The sequence below is a fragment of the Hermetia illucens genome, chromosome 5 (genome assembly GCF_905115235.1).
Source record: "Hermetia illucens chromosome 5, iHerIll2.2.curated.20191125, whole genome shotgun sequence".
NCBI classification, from domain to species: domain Eukaryota; kingdom Metazoa; phylum Arthropoda; class Insecta; order Diptera; family Stratiomyidae; genus Hermetia; species Hermetia illucens.
The window spans coordinates 47,312,022-47,335,417 of NC_051853.1; the positions used below are offsets into that span (position 1 = coordinate 47,312,022).

Consider the following 23,396-nt stretch of genomic DNA (forward strand, 5'->3'; position numbering starts at 1 on the left):
AATTTTGTAAATAAAAGGAGGAATGTCTGTATGAAATTTTGCTACAACGTGAAGATATGAAGGCATATTGCAGAAGAGTTACTTAAAGACAGGAAGCTGCATTAGCTTTTTAACTCGTGATGGAATTGAATTAAAATTCGCAATGACTAGATTAGGGTGATCTCAGTACCCATCCATGCGTATGCGCTATTTTAACTGGATACATTCAAACTTGAAAGAAGCAAAAATGAACATTGCTCTCACGTCAGCACCTTTATGACTTTACATTTTTTATCTACATGATGTGACTAGATATTGTTTTAGGTAATAACTTGATAGATGAGCGTTAACTTTTCATCCATGAAAGTTTTTTAGCTAACCAGGGTGCGATGCTAATATTCTGCTGACGTCAATATAGGTGCTCTGTCATATCTAATAGTAATAAATATATACATATGAGTAATGAAAGATTTTGGTTATTAAAATAATTAAGATAAGAGTTGCTCCAATATGAAACAAAATTTTCAGTTTTGTGCCAGTTGTAATGGAATTGCTACGCTTATCAGTGCATAAGCTTGACATTGAGAAAGATTTGTGAATAAGTACTTGAAATAAACTCTAACGATCTTCCCATTTGCTTAAATTTGTTCATTAAATTCTTGCTGATTTCGGCCATGAAATATTTTCGAATATAGAATCGTACTTTATATCAAAATTTATTTACTAACCGTTCATTCATTTGAAAGACGTGTTATTTCTTTTCAACCGTTCACTTTTTAAAGAGTTGGAAACACCTTAATAACTGTTGTTGTTTCATAAAAAGTTAATTTCAATCAGACATTCCTCCTCCTTATAGGGAGTGTACTTAATAGGAAAGTTTCGTGTAGTTTTAAAATGAGTACGATAGATAGAAAGTGATTATAAGTATTCAAAACAAACAGAAATAGAAAAAAATAAATACAAAACTAAAATAAAATAATTCGGAAGAACTAGGAAATCATGATCATATAAAATTATTTGCGTTACCCTAGATTTCCACTGGGAATACGTAATTGGCAATTTCTTGTTAACTCTATTATAACTATCGAGAAGGCTGGCAGAGACCTCATCACATTCCGACATTGCACGTCCTCCGCCTCCTCCAACTCCACCTCCATCGCCATAATCACCGCCAGCCAAAGCAATATGACTATAGTAAGGTGTTGAGTTGATATCATTTGATTTAGGATTACGGGAATTCTTAGTTGGTGTTAAAATTGATGAATAATTTCGATTATTAGTTGCAAATCGAGATGGTGTCGGATCATATCCTGGAAGATCATCGGCCGAATGATAGATGGTTTGACGAGATAATGACAAAGATTTTCGATTCGGTTCTGATCCAGCAACAGATATTGTATCGTAGTAGACACTCTCTCTGTCGTCCATTTCGGTGTCAGTGTAGTCGTGATCAGTGGTATTTACTAAAAAATTCAAACAAGCACAACTTTTAGAAAAGATGCATGTTGCAAGTTCATAAAGAGAATAATTTAAAACATTCATAAACACAAGAAAATGTATCGTGATGAACTTTATGGTGAAGAAATGATGAAATGTCAGTTGATATTTACAATATTTTCCTAGCAAAATCACTGTATTTCATTTTTGATACTTAAAAGTGTTGATGTTTACTTTTTTCGCAAAATTATAAGAGCTCACGGATATGTGCAGAAAAGATAAAACATCATCGTGCCAAAGTCATTAAATACATTTATTACCACATTTTCAATGATAAGTTGTCAGACCGAGGATAAGATTTTTACCGCAAACCTTCATTGAGATAATCTTCATGGTATTAGTTACAAAGGGCGTAAAAGAAAGAATTTTGACAACCTTACGAAGCTAAACACCTACTGAAAATGAGTGATTCATGGAGAAGGACTGCACAACACATGTTCACAGGCCGAAGCTGGGTTCCACATTTTTAGTCGATGTCGCTATTATCTGCGACCAATAAGAAATCGCAAACGTTTGGGGAATAGACGAAAGTGGAAAGACTTGAGTGGAAATCGAGATATGTAGCGAGTAGCGAAGCATCATAAACGAAACTTTGGATGTCTTAAGTTCAATTATGTGCAAATTTACGGCTGCCACGTCGCATTGAGAGAAGAACTGTCTGCAAACATGCTGCATGGACTAGTGGGAGGTGTCCAGCATCAAAACCTGAACATTATTGCCGGCGACTACAACGTATGAGAAATAGAATGGGGGAGCCAGGAAAGCAAACGAAACAAGTTAAGAAACAAGAGCTGGACGCTTTAGCTTTCATACCTGTGTATTTTTTTACATAAAAGTATTTGAGTGGACAATCGTCCTAGCTCGTAATGTATATGCATATATTATGTCAGACTATTCACTTTAGCGTAGTGTTGACATTCAAATTCTTAGATTGTAATAAGGTTGCACAGAAGTGACAACTTTGACCCATTATAGGTTTGTTAGTAATAGTGCGACCAAACCACCAAACTTGGTGGGATCATTCTTTATATTATAGCCTATACTCTGACTCTATGATGAAGTCAAGGGGGATTAGCAGTTAATTACCAAAAAATAATAACATATTATTATTAACCTTATTTAAGCAGATATAGGTATGGAGGGTACTTCGAAGCCTAGACACCATATAGTGGCAGCTTCGTATTTTTTTTAGATTTTTTGGCTGATTAACTTCGGAGAATTGAAAGAAATGATCACTTTTCAGTCCCTGCACTCCCCCCTTTTGCAGCAAATGTTAGAACTGAACTCAGAAAAGTACTAATCGAGACCTTTCAACTGATACCCCACATGACCATATTCGGTGAAAAACTGTTTTAGCCCCCCCCCCCCAATTTTCCGGGAATGAAGACCCTCTCTTAAACTCAATGCGGGGGGGGGGGGGGTCCATAGTTCCCAGTAATTTTCATATCTATAGGAGTAACCGTTTCTGAGAAGAGTGTGTGTGACAGACACCGATTTCGATAAAATTTTGTTTTACACTAAGCCTTAAAAAAGAAGGATCTTACTCGAGGCCTTATTCCAATTTAGTCATTATTTAGTAGAGGTTATTGTACATTCCCTACACCGGAATGTCAGCAGAGAATGTACGCATAGTGATGACTAGGCAGTAGGTGCTGCCTCGAAAGAACAAAATCCACATTCTAGACACCCAGATCATTTAATGAGAACCTTTTTAGAGGTGTTGTTACAGTGTAATGATTTTGCTGGAAAGGCTGCATATTCAAGGCCCACACCTAGCAGAGTGGGAAAATTGCTTATTGATGAAAAGGTGAAGCCAATGTCGAAAAACGTCAGCTGCAGTAGGTCCTCACTAGCAACCGGAGAATGAGTTCTAAATCAAACCAAATGATTGCATCTCTTATTAGGTGTTAAAATCGGCAATTAGGACAATATCTGAACAGACATACGCTCAGAAACTAACAGATGGTTTGAAAACGGTATTTTTTACCATAAGAAAATGGAAGTGAACAGGATTTTCTCCGATCCCAAAACCGGATAAGCTAATAGGAAAACCATCATCCTACAATCAACAGGAAAGCATAACATACATATGAGTAACGATAAGGAGTGGTTAGTGTCATACTGATAGTTTCAATTTTGGAAGGCTTACTTATTGAAGTGGCCAAAATAATACACGATGTAACTAAAAAAATCTTCGATGAAGCTATGCGGACGTTCACAAGCGGGGTCGGCTCGATTTTTAATAAAGTGATATATCCTCTAGTTGAAATAGATACTCAAAATTCAGCTTTTCATTTGAATATATCTAATAATTTGTAACAATTTTCTTCAAAGTACCCTTCTTTCGTAGCTCTATTTTGGAATAGATCCACTCCCTGCACCAGCTCGGTCCAAACTTCGTGCCTTTCTGGCTTGTTTAAAGAATATATCTCAGTGTTTCTATGCTCAATAGTTACTAAAGAAAACGATCGCTTCTTCGCAATTATACAGATATCTGCGATCACGCTCAAGTAATTAGGAGAGAAGCACCTTCCCCTAATCCCCATGGGCAAAACTGGTAACCAGGAACAGTGGTAAACCAAACGAGCCGACTTTACCATCCAACAGGAAAATTGTTGAAGAAAAAGAAACGAAGGAGCATTGTGTAATTATGTCTCGATTATGAATATTGCTATGCAAACTAGCCAATGCCAAGAGACAAGTGCAGGAAAAACCAAAGAGAATTTACTGTCTTTTATAATACCGTTGGGCAGTGCCGCAACCACGTACTTGAGGAGGACGATCAAAACCGAGTCTATAAGGGCTCACCCGAAGTGGCTTTTGCTACGTGGCCTTACAGGAGGTACCATAGGAACCGAGATGGCCCTCTGAGAGGCTGTGGGTGTTCAGAGAACCATTTTTGGCCGCAGACCGAAGAGTTTCTTAAGCTTCAGTGCTATGTTCAGTCTCTAATTTAACTTAGTATCTTTCAGCCCACAGGCACACCATTGCCTATGCGCCGTTCATGATTTCGTTCATACCGGAGGGGAACATCCACCAATATTAGTAAGTCATTGGCATACGCGACCACTTTGAACCTTCACCTGACAACACGTCTAGAAAGTGGCAACACGTCTAGAAGGTGACAACACTTTGTTCAACGGATGAGAGGATCCTCATCTGGATCGAGAGGTTTCAGCTGAGGAAAGGAATAACATCAGAAGCTAGTTCCGGCCAATTTAACGTCTTCTTTTTCATATATGCGGATAATACGAACTTCCAATCATATATCCAGAAAGATACTTTCGAACAAACATCTGTTAAAAATGATAGTAAACGTGAAATCAGCGAATTTTACATTAGCAGCAGAAATAATGACGAAGAGCGGGAATTGCAGCCAGAAGAGATTGAATTCCCGTTGCTCAAGTGAACCTTCTTTGCTCTCTAAACATAGAGAATACGCATTTCTGATTAAAATTTTCGTAGACGTAAGTAAAGCTATGAAGCAAGCCGCCCTTCGATTAAAAGAGGTGAACTAAGCCGAGAGAAGGATTTTCCAGAATGTCATATGTTAGGATGCTAAAAGCGTTTGATGGCATAATAAATAAATTGCTGAAAAAAAATTATTCATGGTTAAAAAAAGTTCACAATATGAAAGTTGAATTATGCTGTCGTGGCTATACCTTTGAAAATCAACTTCAAGAAGGGATTGTATGCATTGAGTTTAAGATAAGACGACTCACTAGGATGATTGTTAAAAATACCAGGTTAGGTCAATACCAAATCGAGGAAGTGGTTATTATGATTCCAATTAACGTTGAACAGGAAGAAAAGGCATAAGATGAAAATGGGAAGAAGTCATATGATTGTGTTCGATAGGTAGACAGGGAAATTTTACCATCTAATAAGAGGAAGATTGAAATCACCACAGAGAATGAAAGGCAGGCCAGGATAACTGAGGAACATACATGAAAGACCTCTTCGGCAGGATAGGCTGGGCACGAACAAGGAAAGTAAGCGACTGAGACATTATTTGGCGAAAAAATGCAAACCATGAGGGATTCGAAGGAGGAGAAACTTCTGCTGATATTAGAAAATTCATTTAAGAAGGCCATGTGAGCAAATTTACCACAAGGCAATTTAATCCGCGAGGCGAGGCGAACATGAGCGAAAAACTGGAAATGTGATATTGGAAGACACAGTTCTCTTCCGGTCTAGGCCTGCCTTAGTAAAGAGCTCCTTCAGGGCTTTCCGTTAAGGTCCACTAATTCTATATTCCTAAAAGCTGTTGGCGTCCTCGTCTACGTCATGGCTCCATCTCAGGCAGAGTCTGCCACATCTTCCCCTTCTGTTCTGAAATTAATTTTTTTAATGGACCCACTTAGGGGTCGTTTGCGATCTTTAACGGGTCGCTTACGATACGGGATGTGACGTCTCTAAGGTGCCCGAGTAAGCAGTTGAGACCCTCTAGCTGGCAGTATACGTGTGTCCTAGGTAGTAGCCTCGAGAAAGCTTCTCGGTGAAGAGCGAACTGCGAATGACCGGTACACGTCGGGACACACTGGGAGTCTCCGGAGCCGTCGACAACTCTTTGTTGGGTTCGGGACGACGTTCGACTTCGTGTTCTTGAGGAAGGCCAGGGGAACGGCCTTGTCTGGATCCTTCGAACGAGACGATGCCGGACTTTTGGCGCCGTCTTGATGCTCTGGAGGACGCCATGTGCCATGAAGGCACAGTATAGATCAGCAAAAAGGAGACTCCGCAGCGCTATGAATAAAAGCGGAGCTCGCGGCTGGCGGGTGGCATAATGAGGTGAATGAGGACACGTGGGGACTTGGCTATAAGTTTGTCACCGGGAAAATCGGGGCTCTACGGAGGCCCTGCATACTAAGTACCGACCAGATGGACCACATTTTGCGGGCATTGTTCCCCAGACACCCTGTACGGGTTGATGTAAATAGCGCGGAAAATATCGCGGATTGCCCCCTTTTCACAATGAGAGAGCTCGAAGAAGCAGTTCTCACTATGAAAAACCAGAAGGCCAGGCCAGACTTTGATGGCATCCCGGCGGAAGTTTAGAAACTATGTTCAACGCTTGCTTGAACGGGAGTTTTCTTCCTTGTCGCTGGAAATTGGCCAGAATCGCGTTGATCAGTAAGGGCAAAAGAGACCCGGAGCTCCCGTCTGCATACCAACCGCTGTATGCTTGACACGGCCGAGAAGCTCATTAGGAGGGAGTAGACTCGCTGAAGCGATCCACGCTGCCGGGGACTTATCCGCAAGGCAATTCGGGTTCAGAACAGGGAGATCTACAGTGGATGCTGTTATGGAGGTCGTAGATGCGGTTCATTGAGCCAAGGCACACAGCCACCGATCTCGACGGATAGTGCTCCTCATAACGCTTGATGTCAGAAATGCCTTCAATTCCGTAAGATGAACAGATATGCTAGGCACACTAGAAAAGTCATTTCACATGCCAAGCTATCTCTTGCGGATATTGAGGGATTATCTGAAAGACCGTTCCCTGCTCTATGAGACACTAGAGGGCCAAAGGAGGATGGAAATCATGTCGGGCGTAGCACAGATCCATCCTACGGCCGGACCTCTGGAACGTTTCCTACGATAGGCTGCTGAGGCTCGATATGCCCGAAGAGTCGCGCCTGGTCGATTATGCAGACGATGTTGCGGCACTTGTTGCCGGACACACTGTTGAACACGCGCAAAGCAGATTTGGCATATTGATGCGACAGATAAGCGGATGGATGACTGCTCACGGTTTCAGCCTTGTGCTGGAAAAAACCGAAGTAGTCATTTTGACCAGAAGGAGAATCCTGACCCTGCGTTCCATATCGATCGGCGGGTTGACTATAGAGTCAAAACCTGTGGTTAAATACCTTGGTTTAATGCTCGACTCGAAGATGAGCTTCTTCGAACAAATCAAAGCATCAGCGAGCAGGACTACAGCTGGAGTCACAGCCTTGAGTCGGCTAATGGCAAATGTCGGGGGCCCTATATCAACTAGGAGACGTCTCCTTATGGGAGCAACGCAGTCGGTTCTGCTCTATGGTGCGGACGTATGGGCTGATGCCCTTGACAAGGAGGTGGATCGTAAACGCCTTGCTCAAGTGCAGAGGCGGGAGCCTCGCGAGTGGCGTCTGCTTATCGCACCGTCTCCGAACCGGCTGTGATCCCCGATGCCCTCCTTGCCAAGGAGCCCAAAGCTTTCTATCGCCGTAAGGGCGAAAACTTAAGAGAGGTGGTTGCCCGTAAAGAATGTCAACGCACCCTTACGAGTAGAAACTTTCTTGGCAAAATGAGCCAAGGGGCAGATGGACTGCGCGGCTCATCGACAAATTAGACCCGTGGTTGGACAGAACGCACGGTGAGATTGATTACTTCCTTACCTAACTTCTACGTGGGCATGGAGGTTTTTAGTGTTACCTGCACATAATTGGGAAGGCGCGATCGCTTGATTGTATGTTCTGCAATGGAGTGGTGGACGACGCTGAGGACACCTTTTTCTCTTTTGAGTGGTGGGACGGCTTACGTCAGCAGCTTTATGTAGACGCAGGGAAGCTCTCTCCAGACAACATCGTCAGAGAGGTGCTGAAGAGCGCTGGCAGCTGGAATCGTATGAGCCATTATGTTCGGGCTCTTCTTATTGCGAAGAAGATTAAACTCGACCGGCGGAGGGATCGGACGGTAAGGAGTTCCCTGAACTAACAACTCCCTTCCTCCCCTCCCCTCTTGTTGATGAAAGGAATTCCCTGACTTGAAGGCTCCCAAAAACGGAAGGGCTAGCCCGACGTAATATGTCAAACGGTTCCAGGCTAGTTCTCTGATGACAGGGTGTTCAGTTGGTAGTCCAACAGCGTGCTGTTGCGGGTGTCCAACACTCTGTGCGTAAATGCATTCACGTACCCTACTCCCGAAAAAAAAACCATTATAATTAACAAATGAACATTCTGAATTTAATTTTTTTTAATGGATCTGGTAATTTGGCAGGTAAAATTACTATGTCGGCGCAAAAAAAACATAGTCATTTTCTAACGCGGGAAGTCTATTGCCCAAAAAAAGACTGGCGTCGCTTGGTGCACAGAAATGCTCAAAAAATACAATCACGTGCATCAAATGCTGTATACAATATCTACACTGATGATGCATCATGGATCTATGCATATGATCCCGAAACAAATAATCGAATGTATGGATCTTCCGAGACGAAAAAAAATCCAACAAAAGTTACTTGAGCAAGGAGCACCGCCAAGCAAATGGTCGTCTGTTTTTCGGAAAAACTGAATATGTGGCTACAGTGCCATTTGAAAATCGTAAGACTGTCAACTCCGGTCTTTGGTGAAATAAGAAAAAATAAGCGCAATCGGAGCATAATTCTTCACCATGACAATGGGAGCACATCACATGAAGCAACTGAATATTTGACCAAGCAAAACATCGAATTAATGGGTCATCCGCCGTACAGTCCTGACATAGGACCCGAATGTGAAGGAAAAACCTACGCGGTCAACGATTTTCTACGCTCGAAGAACCAGTTGAAGTGTTCAAAAAGCATGTCTATAAGAAATTCCTTTCGGAATGAAAAAAATGATGTGGCAAATGGTTTGAGCGAATCCAAAGATGTACTGATCATCTAGAGGAATATTTTGAAAAGCAATAAATCTATTTTCGATAATAAATTACTGTGTTTTAATCATTAGGCTAAATACATATGGAGCAGCCTATATATAACCAAATTTGACGCAATCCTAACAAGGAATATTTTAACAGATGCTTGGTGCAGATTTTTAGTTTCCGATCACCAAAAACGCCCTTTTTCTAAAAAAGAATAATTTCTAAAAAAGAATAAATAAATGACGTTCAGCATTAGAAAAATAAAAATAATTAAAAAATAATATTCAAATTCATATAATTTCAAGGATTATAGCGGATTAGAGTGTAGATATGTTGTCGATATGAGAAAGTTCGTAATAAAACGTGATAATGTTTGATGATAAGAATAATCATGAAAATGTTATAAATAGAACTCAACCAGCCTCCGAATTTGAATACAGTCATATTTACAAATAGCAACGTGTAGACATCCCAATTATATCTGGATTAACTTAGCGATTTAAAAGCTGAACCGAAAGTTATAAAAAGAACCCTGAAATGTCTATGAAATGGAATATGATTTATGGATTAAAATCGTAGCTGCAATTCACTTTTCTGCATGAGTATCACGAATATCTGATCACAAATGAATAAGCCTCTCGAAAGTTTTTTTGATCCATTTTATTATTTGCCGCCTTGTTCTCATTTGCAGCTTATTAATGGTGATCATACACAAGAATCATTTGCATCTGATAAACCAAAGCTTAATCACGAAGGCTCCCGTCAGTGTTTTTACTCATACATATATGCACCTATATGGAGATAGTCCATCAACGACTTGTTTTAATGATGTCATCAGCTTCTAACCCACATAAAAAGCGTATCACGTCCGACTCAATAAAAAACTTGATCCAAAAAAATGAACAAATGGTACCAAGCTCATCGCTGCTTCCCCATTTCCCACGAGAACTCACCGGAAGTAACAGGTTTCAGTATGAATTCAATAAATTCTGAATAAACGGAACAATGAATTGTTCTGGGACGCTGTGGATGCATAACATGAACAAGGTGGGACGACAAAGTGCACCGACAAACGAATAAAGCGCAACAGAAAAAACGCACAAAACTATTGACATAAATTTATAGGTAACGAATGATTACAACATGGTGTCATTACGAGTATCTATTTACCGGCTGTATAGCTTCTCGAAGCCATGCTGTATTAGCTTGAATGCCGCCTGCTTCTAACTTGTTGCCGATTCCTCCTCCAGCTAGTTGTTGGCGCTGGTCTATATCCCTTTATCCATACTTTTATGTTTATCCTTGGTTAGATTGTAAATAAACAAGATTAGAAAACAAACTTTTATTGGAGCACAAATAACTTGTATTCAACAATATATTTTGAAGATCAGACTAAAACTGTCTGAAATTTCAATGAAAGTGTGTGAATGTTTTAATGGACGCATAAAACGGCCACTTTAAGGGGGTCATCGCAGTTGGTAAAATGTTTGATGGTAAAATAAAATTGCGAAACTCACAAATGTTATAGAAGGCAATCCTATACCAGCTCGTTTATTCACTAATAACTGATTTTAAAATAAACCAATGTTTTATAGATTCATTTAGCATTGATTCTTAACTTGATTCTCTACAGTAGAAAATGGTCTCCTTTAGCAAACGAACGTTGTAGCTCTGTAGAACTGGTTAAATTTTTTAAAACTTTCACAACCCACATTGATCTTAATAAATATGCGCATATTTAGCGCCATAAGAAATCTTTGCAGTCTAGGCTCTGAATTTCTCGTTTTTTCAACTGTTCTTTGTCTGCCGAATTTCCCTTTAAGCTAAGATAGCTTCTAGCACTCATATAGGGCGGAATTAATGGATGCAGGTAAAATTAATTTGGTTGATTGATTTTCATGAAGTAGATTTTTCGCAATCTATGATGAAAAATTCAATGAAATTTGTATGGGAGTGAGTGGTGGTGAGTAGTGGCGTCGCAATATGTATGATTTCAACGCGAAATTTCGCATAGGAATAAATGGAGGGCTGAACTTTCAATAAAATAAGACACCTCTCTCGCATTTTTTCCACGATCGGTGCAACCCCATAACGATTGCGGATATCATCATTTCGGATGTGATCAAAACGGGTCATACCACTCGTCCAACGCAGCATCTTTGTCTCCATTACCGCAAGACGCCGTTCATTGTCTTTTATAGTTGGCCAACACTCAGAACCATAGAGAGCGACAGTACGGACGACATTGCGGTAAATTTTACATTTGAGACGTTCGTTGATACGGCCATCACAAAGAATACCCGTTGTGGAACTCCACTTCATCCAGGTTACGTTAATACGTGAAGCAATTTCATAACGCAGTTCTCCATTGGCTGTTATCGTTGATCCGAGGTATTTTTTATTGAATGTGAGACCCTGTTCCATGAGGCAATCATTCCATTTTTGGACAAGTTGCTCGAGATCATTTTTGCTAATAGATACTAGGAAAAAATCATCTGCATAAAGCAGTGTGTAGTGCGCTGGACGTTGGATGTGTCGTGTGACGGTGTCCGTAACATGAACAAAGAGAAGTGGTGAGAGGGCGCTTCCTTGATGAACACCAACAGAAGCACGAAGCGGTTTTGATACACCCACCATACTTCGAACTTTACTTTTCGGATTGTGGTAGAGCAATTGAACCCAGCGCACGAGTTCTGCTGACACTAAGTGTTATCGTAAAGCATACCAGATGAGTTCGTGTGGTACACGGTCAAACGGTTTCTCTAGATCCGGAAATGCAATGTAAGGAGGGCGATGCTTCTCACGGTGTTTCTATGAGTAAACGCGCAGCGTGCATTGCGTCAGAAGTTCCGCAGTTTTTGATAAATCCGGCTTAATTCATGGTTATTTCAACGATTCCGCGAATAGGGTTGGTAAGAATGCCTTCAAAAATCTTCATGGTATGGGAAAGTAACCGGACGGTAATTTGAACATTCTGCCGGACTAGCTTTCCTTTTCCATATTGGAACAGTGGTACTTTCTTGCCACTCAGATAGTGCTCTTTCTTTCTGAATAACCCGATTAAAGATTTCACTGAGCCACAGTTTTGGGTCCCTGATTTCATTCGATTTATTGTCTCCTCGACTTCAGTTGCGCTGACATGAAAGTCCTGGGGGAGTTCAACGTGAGTACCTGCCGTGTAGGCGTAATCCCACGGTCCTCTTCGGACACGGATTGATTTTGGGACCACAATCAGAGCCCCGCCATGCAAGCACAGCGGTCCTGGTTTATACTGAGTGCAGACTCAGCATTCATACCAGTAGATGCGAGGCCTATCTAACACCTCTGCCGCAACTAAGGGGTACGGCCCCTGAGTTGTACAGCGCAACTCCACGCTTGAGCTCCGAGCAGCACTGCCCGCGATATAGGCATAACCACAACCACCATGGAACTACCACTAGGGGGCCAACCGCAAATAACCGGGCCGAGAACACATCCTTCAGGACTTCTCCTGGAGCATATGCTCTCAGAGGGCCATCCTGGTTCCCATAGTACCAGATAACCTCCGGTGAGACTTCGTGGCAGAACCACAGATAAGCCCCTTGCAGACCCCGCCCCGCCCTCCTCGAGTACTTGGGGACGGGACTCCCCAACAGGGGAAGTTGCGCTGACAGGTGGAACTGGTCGAAATGTCGGCAATGATTGTGGAAGTGTCGGATGAGTAAATTTTTCAGTTGAAATCTGCTCGAAGTGTTATAGTGTAGCTACAACCGAAGTCAATAGAACTTTTCAGTCAGACGAGTTTCGCCGTATCGGTTGAATTTCACCAACCGAACTAAACACTCGGTTGAGCACGCACTTCTTATCCTCAAGACTGATACTCTTCTAGGTATCAATCGGAAGACACCCACCATAGCCTGCACCGCTGAGCGGAGAAAACTTCTTCTACTAGGCATGCTCCATGCTCTGTTTAACATGCATGCTAAATAAACCAGAAGGGCCTGGTTTTTACAGCGGATGTGAAAACGATAAGGATTTTTTTTTTATTCTACCACCTTAGTATTGGGGTACATTATTTGAAATGAAAATATGTAACGAGCAGAAGGTATCGGAATGTTCACAAGACTATTCCGAGTTGACTTTTGTCAACAAAAAAGACAGTGGCAAGAGGAGTCCCAGGAAGTCCCACAGCGCAAAAGGTCAGCAAAAAATGTCGGAATTTTAAAAAAATACCCGGAGCAAAAAAATTTCTCAGCAATGATAGCAAAATACTGTGAGTTCGACATCACTTCAAGTGGCTTCCCAGACATCAAAGAAAATCAATTGGTCTCAACCTAACGACGTTCAGCTAAACCTACTATCCCGGAAAAAGTTCAAAATGATTGGTGAATTTATTGTTACAAACAGAAGCTGACAAATTAGGGTCTGAAGTACAAATTATGGTTTCTGAAAAGCGCTGCAAAGGAGCTGGAATGTACATATTACAAAAAGTTCTGAAGAAGAAAAAAGCAAGGATTCTCAATTTCTTCTAGGAAATATGGCTTTAATTTCAACGCTAGCCTATTGCCCATAGAGGATGGTCCAAAATCCCAGCACAATTCACAGGAATTATTAATCCGATTCTTCTTCTTCCGTGGGGCTACAAACTAAGCCATACCTTTACCTCGTCTCCACCATGTTCCACCTTGTCCTTTCCCGATTCAATGATCACGTCCCCCCTCTTCGAACCGATTTGTTATCTGCATAAATTGATTCTTCCCATGGTTTATCGGCTGGCCTTTGACCTTTTCATGCTAATATTTCGGAATTCTTTCTTCATCCATTTGCTACAATGTCCAGCAACATTTTGAGAATGATGAGCTTTTTTAACAACTTAATTTATTATTGTGTCGTTTTGCAGGGGTAAATCAAATCTAAGCAATTAAAAACAAGGCGGGAAACCGGAAGCTACACGCTTCAGGTAGCCCGCAATGTATACTTTATTAGGCATATCAAATTACCCATTTTCATGTGATATCGATATTTTGGATTACAGAATGAATTTACACGGAAAAGGCAACTTTGAGCTGCAGTAGCCATGTTAGTAATGGTACGATTTTGGTCAAAATTGGGGATATCATCATACTATAGTCTATATTACTGTAAATTGTTGTAGCTCTCGGATTAACTTAAGGGGGCTTCTAGTCAAAAACATAGTAATATATTATTATTAACTTAATTTGAGTAGATATCAATATCGGGAGTCAGAGTGAAATTATGCGGTGTTTCCAACGATTAATTAATTGAAATAATAAAAACTTGTTGTTTCTTTTTCGTTGGTGTGGGTATTTATTCTTGCAAATACCGATATTTCGGGAACCACTTGTTCCCTTCATCAGTGCAATCAAGTTTTCTTGTTTGCACTGATGAAGGGAACTTGTTTGCGCTGATGAAGGGAACAAGTGGTTCCCGAAATATCGGTATTTGCAAGAATAAATACCCACACCAACGAAAAAGAAACAACAAGTTTTTATTATTTCAATATCGGGAGTATTTTGAGCTCTGGACACCGTGTAGAGGCAGCTTCATATTTTTTTCCGATTTTTCGATTGGGTAGTTTCTGAGAATGGTTTCGTTAAAAAAATCACCACTTTCGACCCCCTACCCTCCTCCTCTTTTCAATAAATGTCAAAACTAATACTGTCGGCTGTATAAGGTGAAGGATATTATGGCATGTCAATGAAAATTATGTAAGAATCTCCTGGCAAGAATATTTGGGTGGTCTTCAAGTCTTTCCCGATAATATGACTAAATATTACGGGTTTGTTGGAGCAGTTTGATGTTGCAAATTTTTGGTCGTACCCCATAGCGGATTTCCGTCCGTTCAGATGAGTTAAACTAATGACTTGTCCAAAGTACCTAATTGTCAAGTTATCAACTGCAATTTCGCCTGTTCAACCAGTAGGTACGTTTTACTTTTTATTTCACTCGATGTGTCTTCTACGTAAACTGTTAATCGAGGCGGAATCCAAGATATCTAATGTTTTCACTTTGTAGAATATTGATTCCATTTAACAAAACGGACAGGCACGTCCTCAGAGTAAACGTAACATAACAACTATTGCTCTCGTTTACGCAAATCCCCAGTCACTGCTCACTGACCGTTTATATAGAACTTCAAGGTATCATACATATTTGCCGGCAGTTTTTTCTAATATTGTACAATAGTCCTTTGTGCCACATTCTGCCGAAAGCCTGGGCAATGTACAGAAAGACGGCGGAACAGTATTTCTTTTCGTTGAAAGCTTGTCTTATTGCCGAAACGATATGGTGAACCTGTTCTGATGTGACATACTCTCCTTGGTCAGTTTTTCAAACACTTGATAGAAAATAAAGTAGGTTTATTGAACAATATGATACTACTTGCGTTAGATCATTTCCCAGTTTCCCCGACCGTAAGTATAACAGAAGATCTCTGTGCGAGGAGTAGCCATTCCGTGCCATTCCCTTAAAAATAGCATAAAACATTTTCCAAGTAAGATTTATGAGTAAAACTTCCTGATTGTTAAAGAGGGCGTAGAGCAGATTGTTGCTTGATTTTTCCATCACGGGTTCGAGGATTCTTCTTGCGACTCTTCATTCGTTTAGTTTTTCTACTTGGTATTCGACATCCGGTTACAACACCAGTGAGATTTGAGCCGCCATCTGGAAATCTGACATTCAGCCCATAAGATAGCCGAGTTTTAACTTGACTATTAAGAGCTCCTTATATTGTCGCCCAGATGGACGATGCAGACAATGCATATATTTAATGCTATACTAAAGTTGAAATTTTTTCCTAATATTGAAATCAATGACGCAACAACAGGGTGTCCGATCTGGGCTCTACGCTTGTGATATCGTGATAGATTTCATCGTTATATAGGCTAAGGAATCATCCCTCCATTTGTAGGGGGTCAAGAATCCTTTGGAGGACTCCTACTCCGGGTTCGAATTCCGATCGCTGTGCAAGTTTTCTGTTCGACTTTGTGTCCGTCCCCGATTCTGCTTATAAGCTTGTCAGTTGCCTGGCATTAAGTGGTTGACGAACAGTTTCATTAAAAATAAAAACGTGGGGTGGGGGAAGGAAAAAAACAGCGAACTGTGCGAATGGTCTATATTCTAAAAAGGAGTGAACAGGAAAGAAACATAGGCCAGTAATTTGGTGGATTTACAAAGGATAGTGCCCCTGGCATTTACATCAGCATCGTGGATATCATTTTCCAAGGCCAGGACAAAAAGGAAGAATGATAGAGCATCCTCTTTTATAGTCACAATTCGATAGTCTCGTTCGCAACGTTAAACAGCCATTGCTTGCGAATGTGCACATCGCCCTGGAATCCCACCTTACGGAAAGAAAATGCATTGTCTCATAAGACGATTTCATTTCGCGTGAAGTTTCCAAGATTATTTTCAAACTGGACAAGTGGACCGTCCCCTCCCCTCCCTCCCTGCTAAATTCAATAGTATATCCGTACCGCAGTCTACTGGGATTTTAGAATTCACTTAATGCTACAATAGAATTTTGAAATGGTAGTAAGAATCTGCTTTTCCATTTTCCTCTCTTCTTACGTATTAATCATCAGTAAAATAATCATTCCAAGTATTTGAATCAGAATGGGTTAGCTCCCCTTAGTGGCAGAGAGTAATCAGTGTATCTGCACAATTACGCGCTCAGCGTGAGGTGAGTACTATGTTTGTATTGTAAGTGAATACTGTAATAGTAAATTCTTTCAATGTTTTCGATATCTGATTTGATTAATTGACTGATATTAAGTTATTAATAGATAATGTTTGAATTTATGCATTGAGTTCGATATATTTTCATTGATTCCATTTCTTTAGAAGTCTCGATATCCTGCTTTTATTGTGTAATACCATATCAAGGAATCTGTGATTTCTTTTAATTTACGTTAAAAGTATCGACTTAAATCTGCTAACTTGTTTTTATTTTTAGTTGAATGCCAATTCACTTTATTCTTAGTCATTCAGATATGATCAAAATAGCAACTTATTGTCAGGTTGCTTCAGATATGGATAGTCATCGGCAGGGGCTAGTGTCGATTACTCATAAAGAATGCAAATATGAAAAGATAAATCCAAAGATAATCGAAAGTGAAAGTGATAAGCGCAACCAAAGAAAAAATGAAACTGCATAAAGAAGGTAGAAGATATCATTGTTTAGCAAATTGCCTAGACTATTCGGTTTTGTTTCGCATCGTTCTAAAAGATTTAGAGAGTCTGTAAATGGTAGACAAGCTCAATGATAGTTGAATCATCAATATGAATTCTAAATTAACAGTCGTTTTGCCTGGAGCTTACTAGCAATGGTCACAGATAGTGTTTAATTTAAAGCGAATTGCCACCTTAGTGTTAAAATAAACTTCAACATTATCTCGCAATTTCTCTCTTAACTTACTTGTCTTCAATTACTTATTAATTGCCAATGAATATTATATTTAAGCTTAACCCGCCAGTTGGGAGGTTTCAATCCCATTTTTAGCTGGTTGTTGCCAATTTCTTACAGATACAAGCGTATTCCGAGGAGGAGTGCGGGAAGTCCTAGAATCGAAGCACATTTCAGCTAACCCTGAAGGTATGGTTGACACACTATACTTCATCAAGGGGCGAATGGCAACTATATATAAACAGTGTTTATAGGCTCATAAAGCTTGTTCATTATCCCCATACCTTTTCTTTTAAGAGCTAAGAGCATACTTCCCTTCTTCGAGAGTGTGCGGTGGACCAGGTATGTATGGCCTTTGTAATGTGGCATTGAGTAGATCTTCAAAATATTGGATTGCATGGCATTGTCCAGAAATAAGCAGCATGGAACTAGTAGGATTTGATGATAGGGCTGAAGGTATTAAATCTGCGTGCATTTGAGGCATTCCACAGAAAGAGAGGTTTTGGCCTGGTGTAATTCCAAAATATATTATGTTTACTTCCTCTGTCTGTCCTCTATATTTCTAAGCGATCAAGCTTACTTTTTTCATGAATCGTATTACGGCGATCTTGAATTAATACCCAATCCTTTCCCCTTCGACTAGGTACTAGTAATTCTCAATTCCAGTCAGATTCTGTCACATAGGGTGTCCTCATTTTTATCCCTACTGGTTAATAATTTATGATTAGCGTACCCTGGGATGCTTGCTCTAGTATTTGTTAGCTTTTCAATTATTTCTTTCACTAGTATACTTCCCACTAGCAAATAGAATCCCTGTCTCCTTTCTGTGGATAACCTTAAGCTGTGTTTATGATAATAGAGTTGGAACCAGTTTGTTCCTCTACTTTACACATCCAGAAGGCAAGGAACATCCCGACTCCCTTTCACGTCAGTGCATTCTGTATTTTCGGAAACGGAGTGTGGTTGAAAGCATGGATATAGCACATAGAGTTACATATATCAGTCAACTGATACAAGGCAGTTTCTATTGATCATCCTTCTTGCAGGTATGTAGGCATAGATAAACGGGATTGCATGCTAGTTGTAATTTTTTTTGTTCCTGTACGGGGGTGTAAAAATCTTAGAAAGGGGTCTAGTATTCATACCCACTAAAAACCACCCTCGGTCTCTCCAGCCCGAAATCTGCGAGACCACCAAATGGGTATTACTTTGCAAGGTGTGTTTGGCTTCACGCCCTCGGCTTCTCGTCCTTTGAGCTTTCCCCCTCTTTACTTTCTTCCCCATTTCCTTATGTATTTTTACAATTACGGAGGATACCACTTCTCATTCGAACACAGCATTTCCGAAACTATACTATTCGGGCTCATGTTGCTTTCCAACGCTTGATTTAAGTTCGTTCTCTTCATTGTGAACTTTGGCAAATGAAACACCACATGCTCTGCATCCTCTGGTGTGCTACTACATACATGACAATTCGGCGAATTATCCAGCACAAACCGGTGCAGATACTGCCTGTAGCAACCACTGTGTCGCGTGAGGAACTGGATAATATGGTAGTTGGTTTCTTTGTGTTTCCGCTGGAGCCATACCCGAATATTGCGGATGAGCCGCGTCGTTCAATGACTTATCTGTTTTGCCAGAGATCATGCGACTCTTATCTTGCCACATTCCTGCATTCTGTATGCCTTTCCATACGTCATTCATGATATATTGTGGAATATACTCCATATTAATAATTTTTTATTCAATATGACGAGTATTTTAGCTTGTATGCTTGGTATTTTATTTTGCTTCTTTTACTTTGTGTGGAAACAATCCACTCGCCTTCAAAATTTCTCGATTTGTTTCTGTATTTAACAATTTATAATGAACCGCTAAGCTCTGAGTGCTCAGAGGCGTTGCCTCTCCCCACCTCAAACACAAATCTCGCTCGTGATAATTCAACTCTGAGCGGCAATGCTAAGTTCATCGATGGAAAACCCGCTAAGGGCAAATCGAAGCCGCAGCGAACCCCGGATAATTCCAACTTTTCGACACAAAAGGTAGCAAAGATGGATCGGCCGACAGCGGCTAAACCTTCATTTGCAGCCAAGGCTATCGAAGCCGATAGATGGGTCTTTTATGACGACACCAATCCATCCGATTGCGATACTGAGCAGTGCGAACAGCTTAGGTGGAGACTCCTCGTACCTGTAAGGACTGCATCCTCGCAAGGTGCGTTGATTTCGTAATAGGTATGGACCCAAATCCAACAACTCCATTTCGAAATCCACAGAAGACAAGTTGGGCGCCGTATAAAACAGAACTGAGCGCCCGAGTTACGATCCTTAGGTAATGCATCAAATCCATTGCTGGAATCGAGAAAACCCAGATGACCAGAGAGAGGAGGATCTTTGACTGGATTTGTTGCAGCAATTTGAAATTTGACATTTTTGTTGCAATCCACAACTGAATTCTGATATTGATCTGATTTATAGAAATCGACAAGCACGTTCTCCAATAAAGAGAGAATATAACGTGGCAGCTTTTGCTCTCGTTCGTACGAATTCCCCATGTCATTAGACACTTGTCAAGTTTTCTCAAATAAAATTCCACAGATTTGAAGGCATCCTCATGGTATTTATGAGAGCTAAGGAGCGCAGTGTCGTCCGTGAAGGTATATATAATCAGATTATCGTCAACTGGCAGATCGGAAACATATATCACATACAATAATGGCCTTAGTACGCTTTCCCGGGGAATACCAGCTTTGATAGGATGATCGAACGACCGACCTTTTATATAGAATCCCAAGATATCATACATATTTGCCAGTAAAATTTTTCTAATCTTATATAATAGCCCTCTGTGCCACGCTCTCTCGAAAGGCTGGGTAATATCGAGCAAGACGGTGGAACATTATTTTTTTGCTGAAAATTTGTGTTATTGCTATGCTTTTCTCAGAAGCCGAATTGATGGTCGGGGATTATATTTCGATTTGTTAGGAATGACAGGATCTTCGATGCCAGAAGTTTTTCAAATACATTTAATAAGGTAGGAAGCAGGCTTATCTGGCGGTTTTGCGACCTTGATTATAACAGAATTTCTCCACATGTTTGAGAAGTGACCAGTATGAGTCATCTTGTTGATGATTTCAATCAGATTCTTGATAGCATGGGGGAGGGGGTTTCTTTAACCATTGCGCCTGTAATTTTGTTGTGGCCACATGTTTTTTTAGGATCGAGTTTTCTGATAATACGAGCTGCATTTTTAAGTTTCAAGCGGTGCTTCGTTTTGGCAAATGAGAATGAGCATCGCGAAAGTTGAACTTGGTTGCGTGTAAGTGTAGCACCTCTCCAGCATCACTTCGGGTCTAGTCAAGAATTCTTAGGCGCAAAGGTGGCGAATGTTCTTTCGGTCTTCTACACACTGTCCAAAAAGAATAATCGGTGTCCGCTGTCGAAATTAAACCTCTGAGGTAATTATGCATACTCTGCTGGTTTTTATCGTACAGAGCTTTTCGTAGGCCTTTTGTTGCCTCTGACATTTCGGTTCTTAGTCTTGGAGAACAATGTGTTTGCCATACACGTCTCAGTTTCCGTTTTTTGTGTATCATCTCTAGAATATGCATTGCGAGCTTGTATCGATTGCCTTTCCTTTGGTGTGATTTTGTGGATAGTCGTGAAGTCAGGTACAAAGTGTTGGTGGAGCTTTCAATGCCTAGGTTGATGTCAGGCTTCGTATTCAGAGGTATTCCATTGGCTAAGTGAGGACTTATATATTTCCGACATTTCACCCAGTTTGTAGGTTTGTTCGTTAGAGCTCCCGGTTTATTTCCTCTGGAACACTGTCAACACATGCGAATGATGGCAGGAGAGTGATCGGATGAGAGTTCGTAACTTGCTTCAGCTGATATCGTTATATATTTAGATATTTTTCGTAATTCCCAAATCGATAAGATCGGGTATTTTGCGGCGGTCGGTCAGCTATTAAGTTGGGTGCTCAATCGTATTTCGTTATGCCGCTCAGAACATTCCAAAGTTCCTTACCTTTTGGATTGACTAGTTTGGAGCCCCAGTGAGTATCTTTCGCGTTGTAATCTCCCCCAGCTATGAACCTATTGCCCAAGTTGAAAAAAAGTCCCATGTGAAGGTGAAATTAATTCCCAAGTACGGAAATCCATTTACATGGACGCAAAAAGTTTCCGACCGACCAGTCTAACGTCCTGTATTCCAAAAGGACTGGAAAGACTAGTAGATCGGTTCATAAACGATACATACATTTCTAAGTGACCATTTCACTATAAGCAACATGCCTACGAAAAAGGTAAATCCACGGAGAGAGCACCTCATGAGCTTACTCCCAAATCTGAAAAGACGACGCGAAAAAAGGGTACGCCTTAGGCGCATTGATGGGCATCGAAGGTGCCTTCAATTATACCTCATTCCCGGCAATTTGTTGCGCGACAAGACAGCATGGAATCCATCCGCTATTAATCAGTTGAATCGTTCACATGCTGGAGTGGAGATAGTCTATTGAGACAGAAAGTCTTAGGGGCTGTCCACAGGAAGGGGCTCTCTCCTGTGTTAAGGCTCCTGGAGGACATAAAGTATTTGCGGACAATCTAGCTTTAATAATTACCGACAAGTCTGCGGATACGATATGTGACCGGTTAAATGCGACTCTACATGTAATCCACACTGGTGCCTCCGCAATGGGCTCACGGTGAACGGTAGGAGACTGGACTAGTTATGTTTACCAGAAACTTCAGATTACAGGAGCGGAAATCCAGCCAATACAAAGAGTCAAGTATTTAGGAGCACATCTCGACTCTAAGCAAAAGTGGAAGCACACTACCCAAGAACATTACCAGAAATGCTATGGTGCTGCAGGACTACCTTAGGTAAGACCCGGGGACTTTCACCAAAACGGATTCAATGGATGTATAGATCCTTAAAAAACCCCATTTTGATGTATGCATGCATCTTCTGATGGTCGAAACTGAACTTTGCTAAAAGCAGGAAGCGGCTGGCGTTGATAAGTTGCCTAAGTATTACTGGAGCAATACCGACCATAGCGCTCGAAGCTATCCTAAATATATCCTACCTTGCCAATGGAAATCCTTTTGAAAAGACTCGGGGCCGCTAGGACAGCAATTTTGGTGAGACATGAAAACTCCAGGAAGGCTTTTAACGAAACCCTTGTCCCCAAACTACCATATGGAAAAAATGGTTTGGCGATTTCGGCTATATGCAGCCAATTTGAGAAGCAGGAGGCGGTCTTGCACTTCATATGCAGCTGCCCGACCTCCTCAGATCTTAGACGAAGACAAATCGGTAAAATTTTCTTTAATGAACGATCCGCGCATTCTCAACGTCTGGATAATGTTCTTAGAGCTTGCGAATGTAGCATGCGGAAGGCCATTGAATAGGCGATTTGCGGGGTAGTACAGAGGACTTAACAAAGGCCTGAGTGCTTGGAGCTGCGACTCCCCTCACCAGACTAAATTAGCTTCATTAAGATATAAACGATTTTTTATTTTCTAAATATTTATTTATTAAATGAAGCAAAATATTTAAAAAAAGCAAAAACCTGAACAATTGGAAATTGGTTAATCCGAGGTGGATTTATTCAAGCAAATAAAGTTGCTTTCCAGCTGGTTCAACATCGCTGAATCTTTTAACCCAAGACCAAAATCTGCGTTCGCGTATATTTATGGCAAACTACGGACAGTAGTGAGGAGCGACCAATTTGGTTCAAACTTATTGTTTGTCACAGAACTTCATTAAGCATTCAATTTATTTATGCAGAAAGAAATTCCATTCCTTACGACAGCCGACAACGAAGGCTACACAAGGCTTCCGACGCAGACAATCCAGCATTTACTTTTTGGTCGAACTCAAAGTGCTTTGACCACAACGAATGCAGG

The 23,396-nt window shown here is 40.8% G+C and overlaps 1 protein-coding gene across 5 annotated transcripts in view; it reads right to left on the reverse strand.

The window, feature by feature from the left end:
- LOC119656787 (anoctamin-4) overlaps positions 1-23,396 on the reverse strand; it is a 58,759-nt gene that overhangs the window by 34,933 nt on the left and 430 nt on the right. Inside the window, exons 2-3 of one of the 5 annotated variants that reach the window (XM_038063383.1) lie at positions 10,255-10,385; positions 1,084-1,442 (exon numbers count right to left, since the gene is read on the reverse strand). The exons of 1 other annotated variant lie outside the window; for it this stretch is intronic. In XM_038063383.1, coding sequence (XP_037919311.1) covers positions 1,084-1,442; positions 10,255-10,279 — 384 coding nt within the window. In that variant the 5' untranslated portion in view covers positions 10,280-10,385. Of the gene's footprint in view, positions 1-1,005; positions 1,443-1,736; positions 1,869-10,254; positions 10,386-23,396 lie in introns of those variants that run through there. 3 more of the 5 variants (XM_038063379.1, XM_038063382.1, XM_038063381.1) reach the window with 3 other exon arrangements.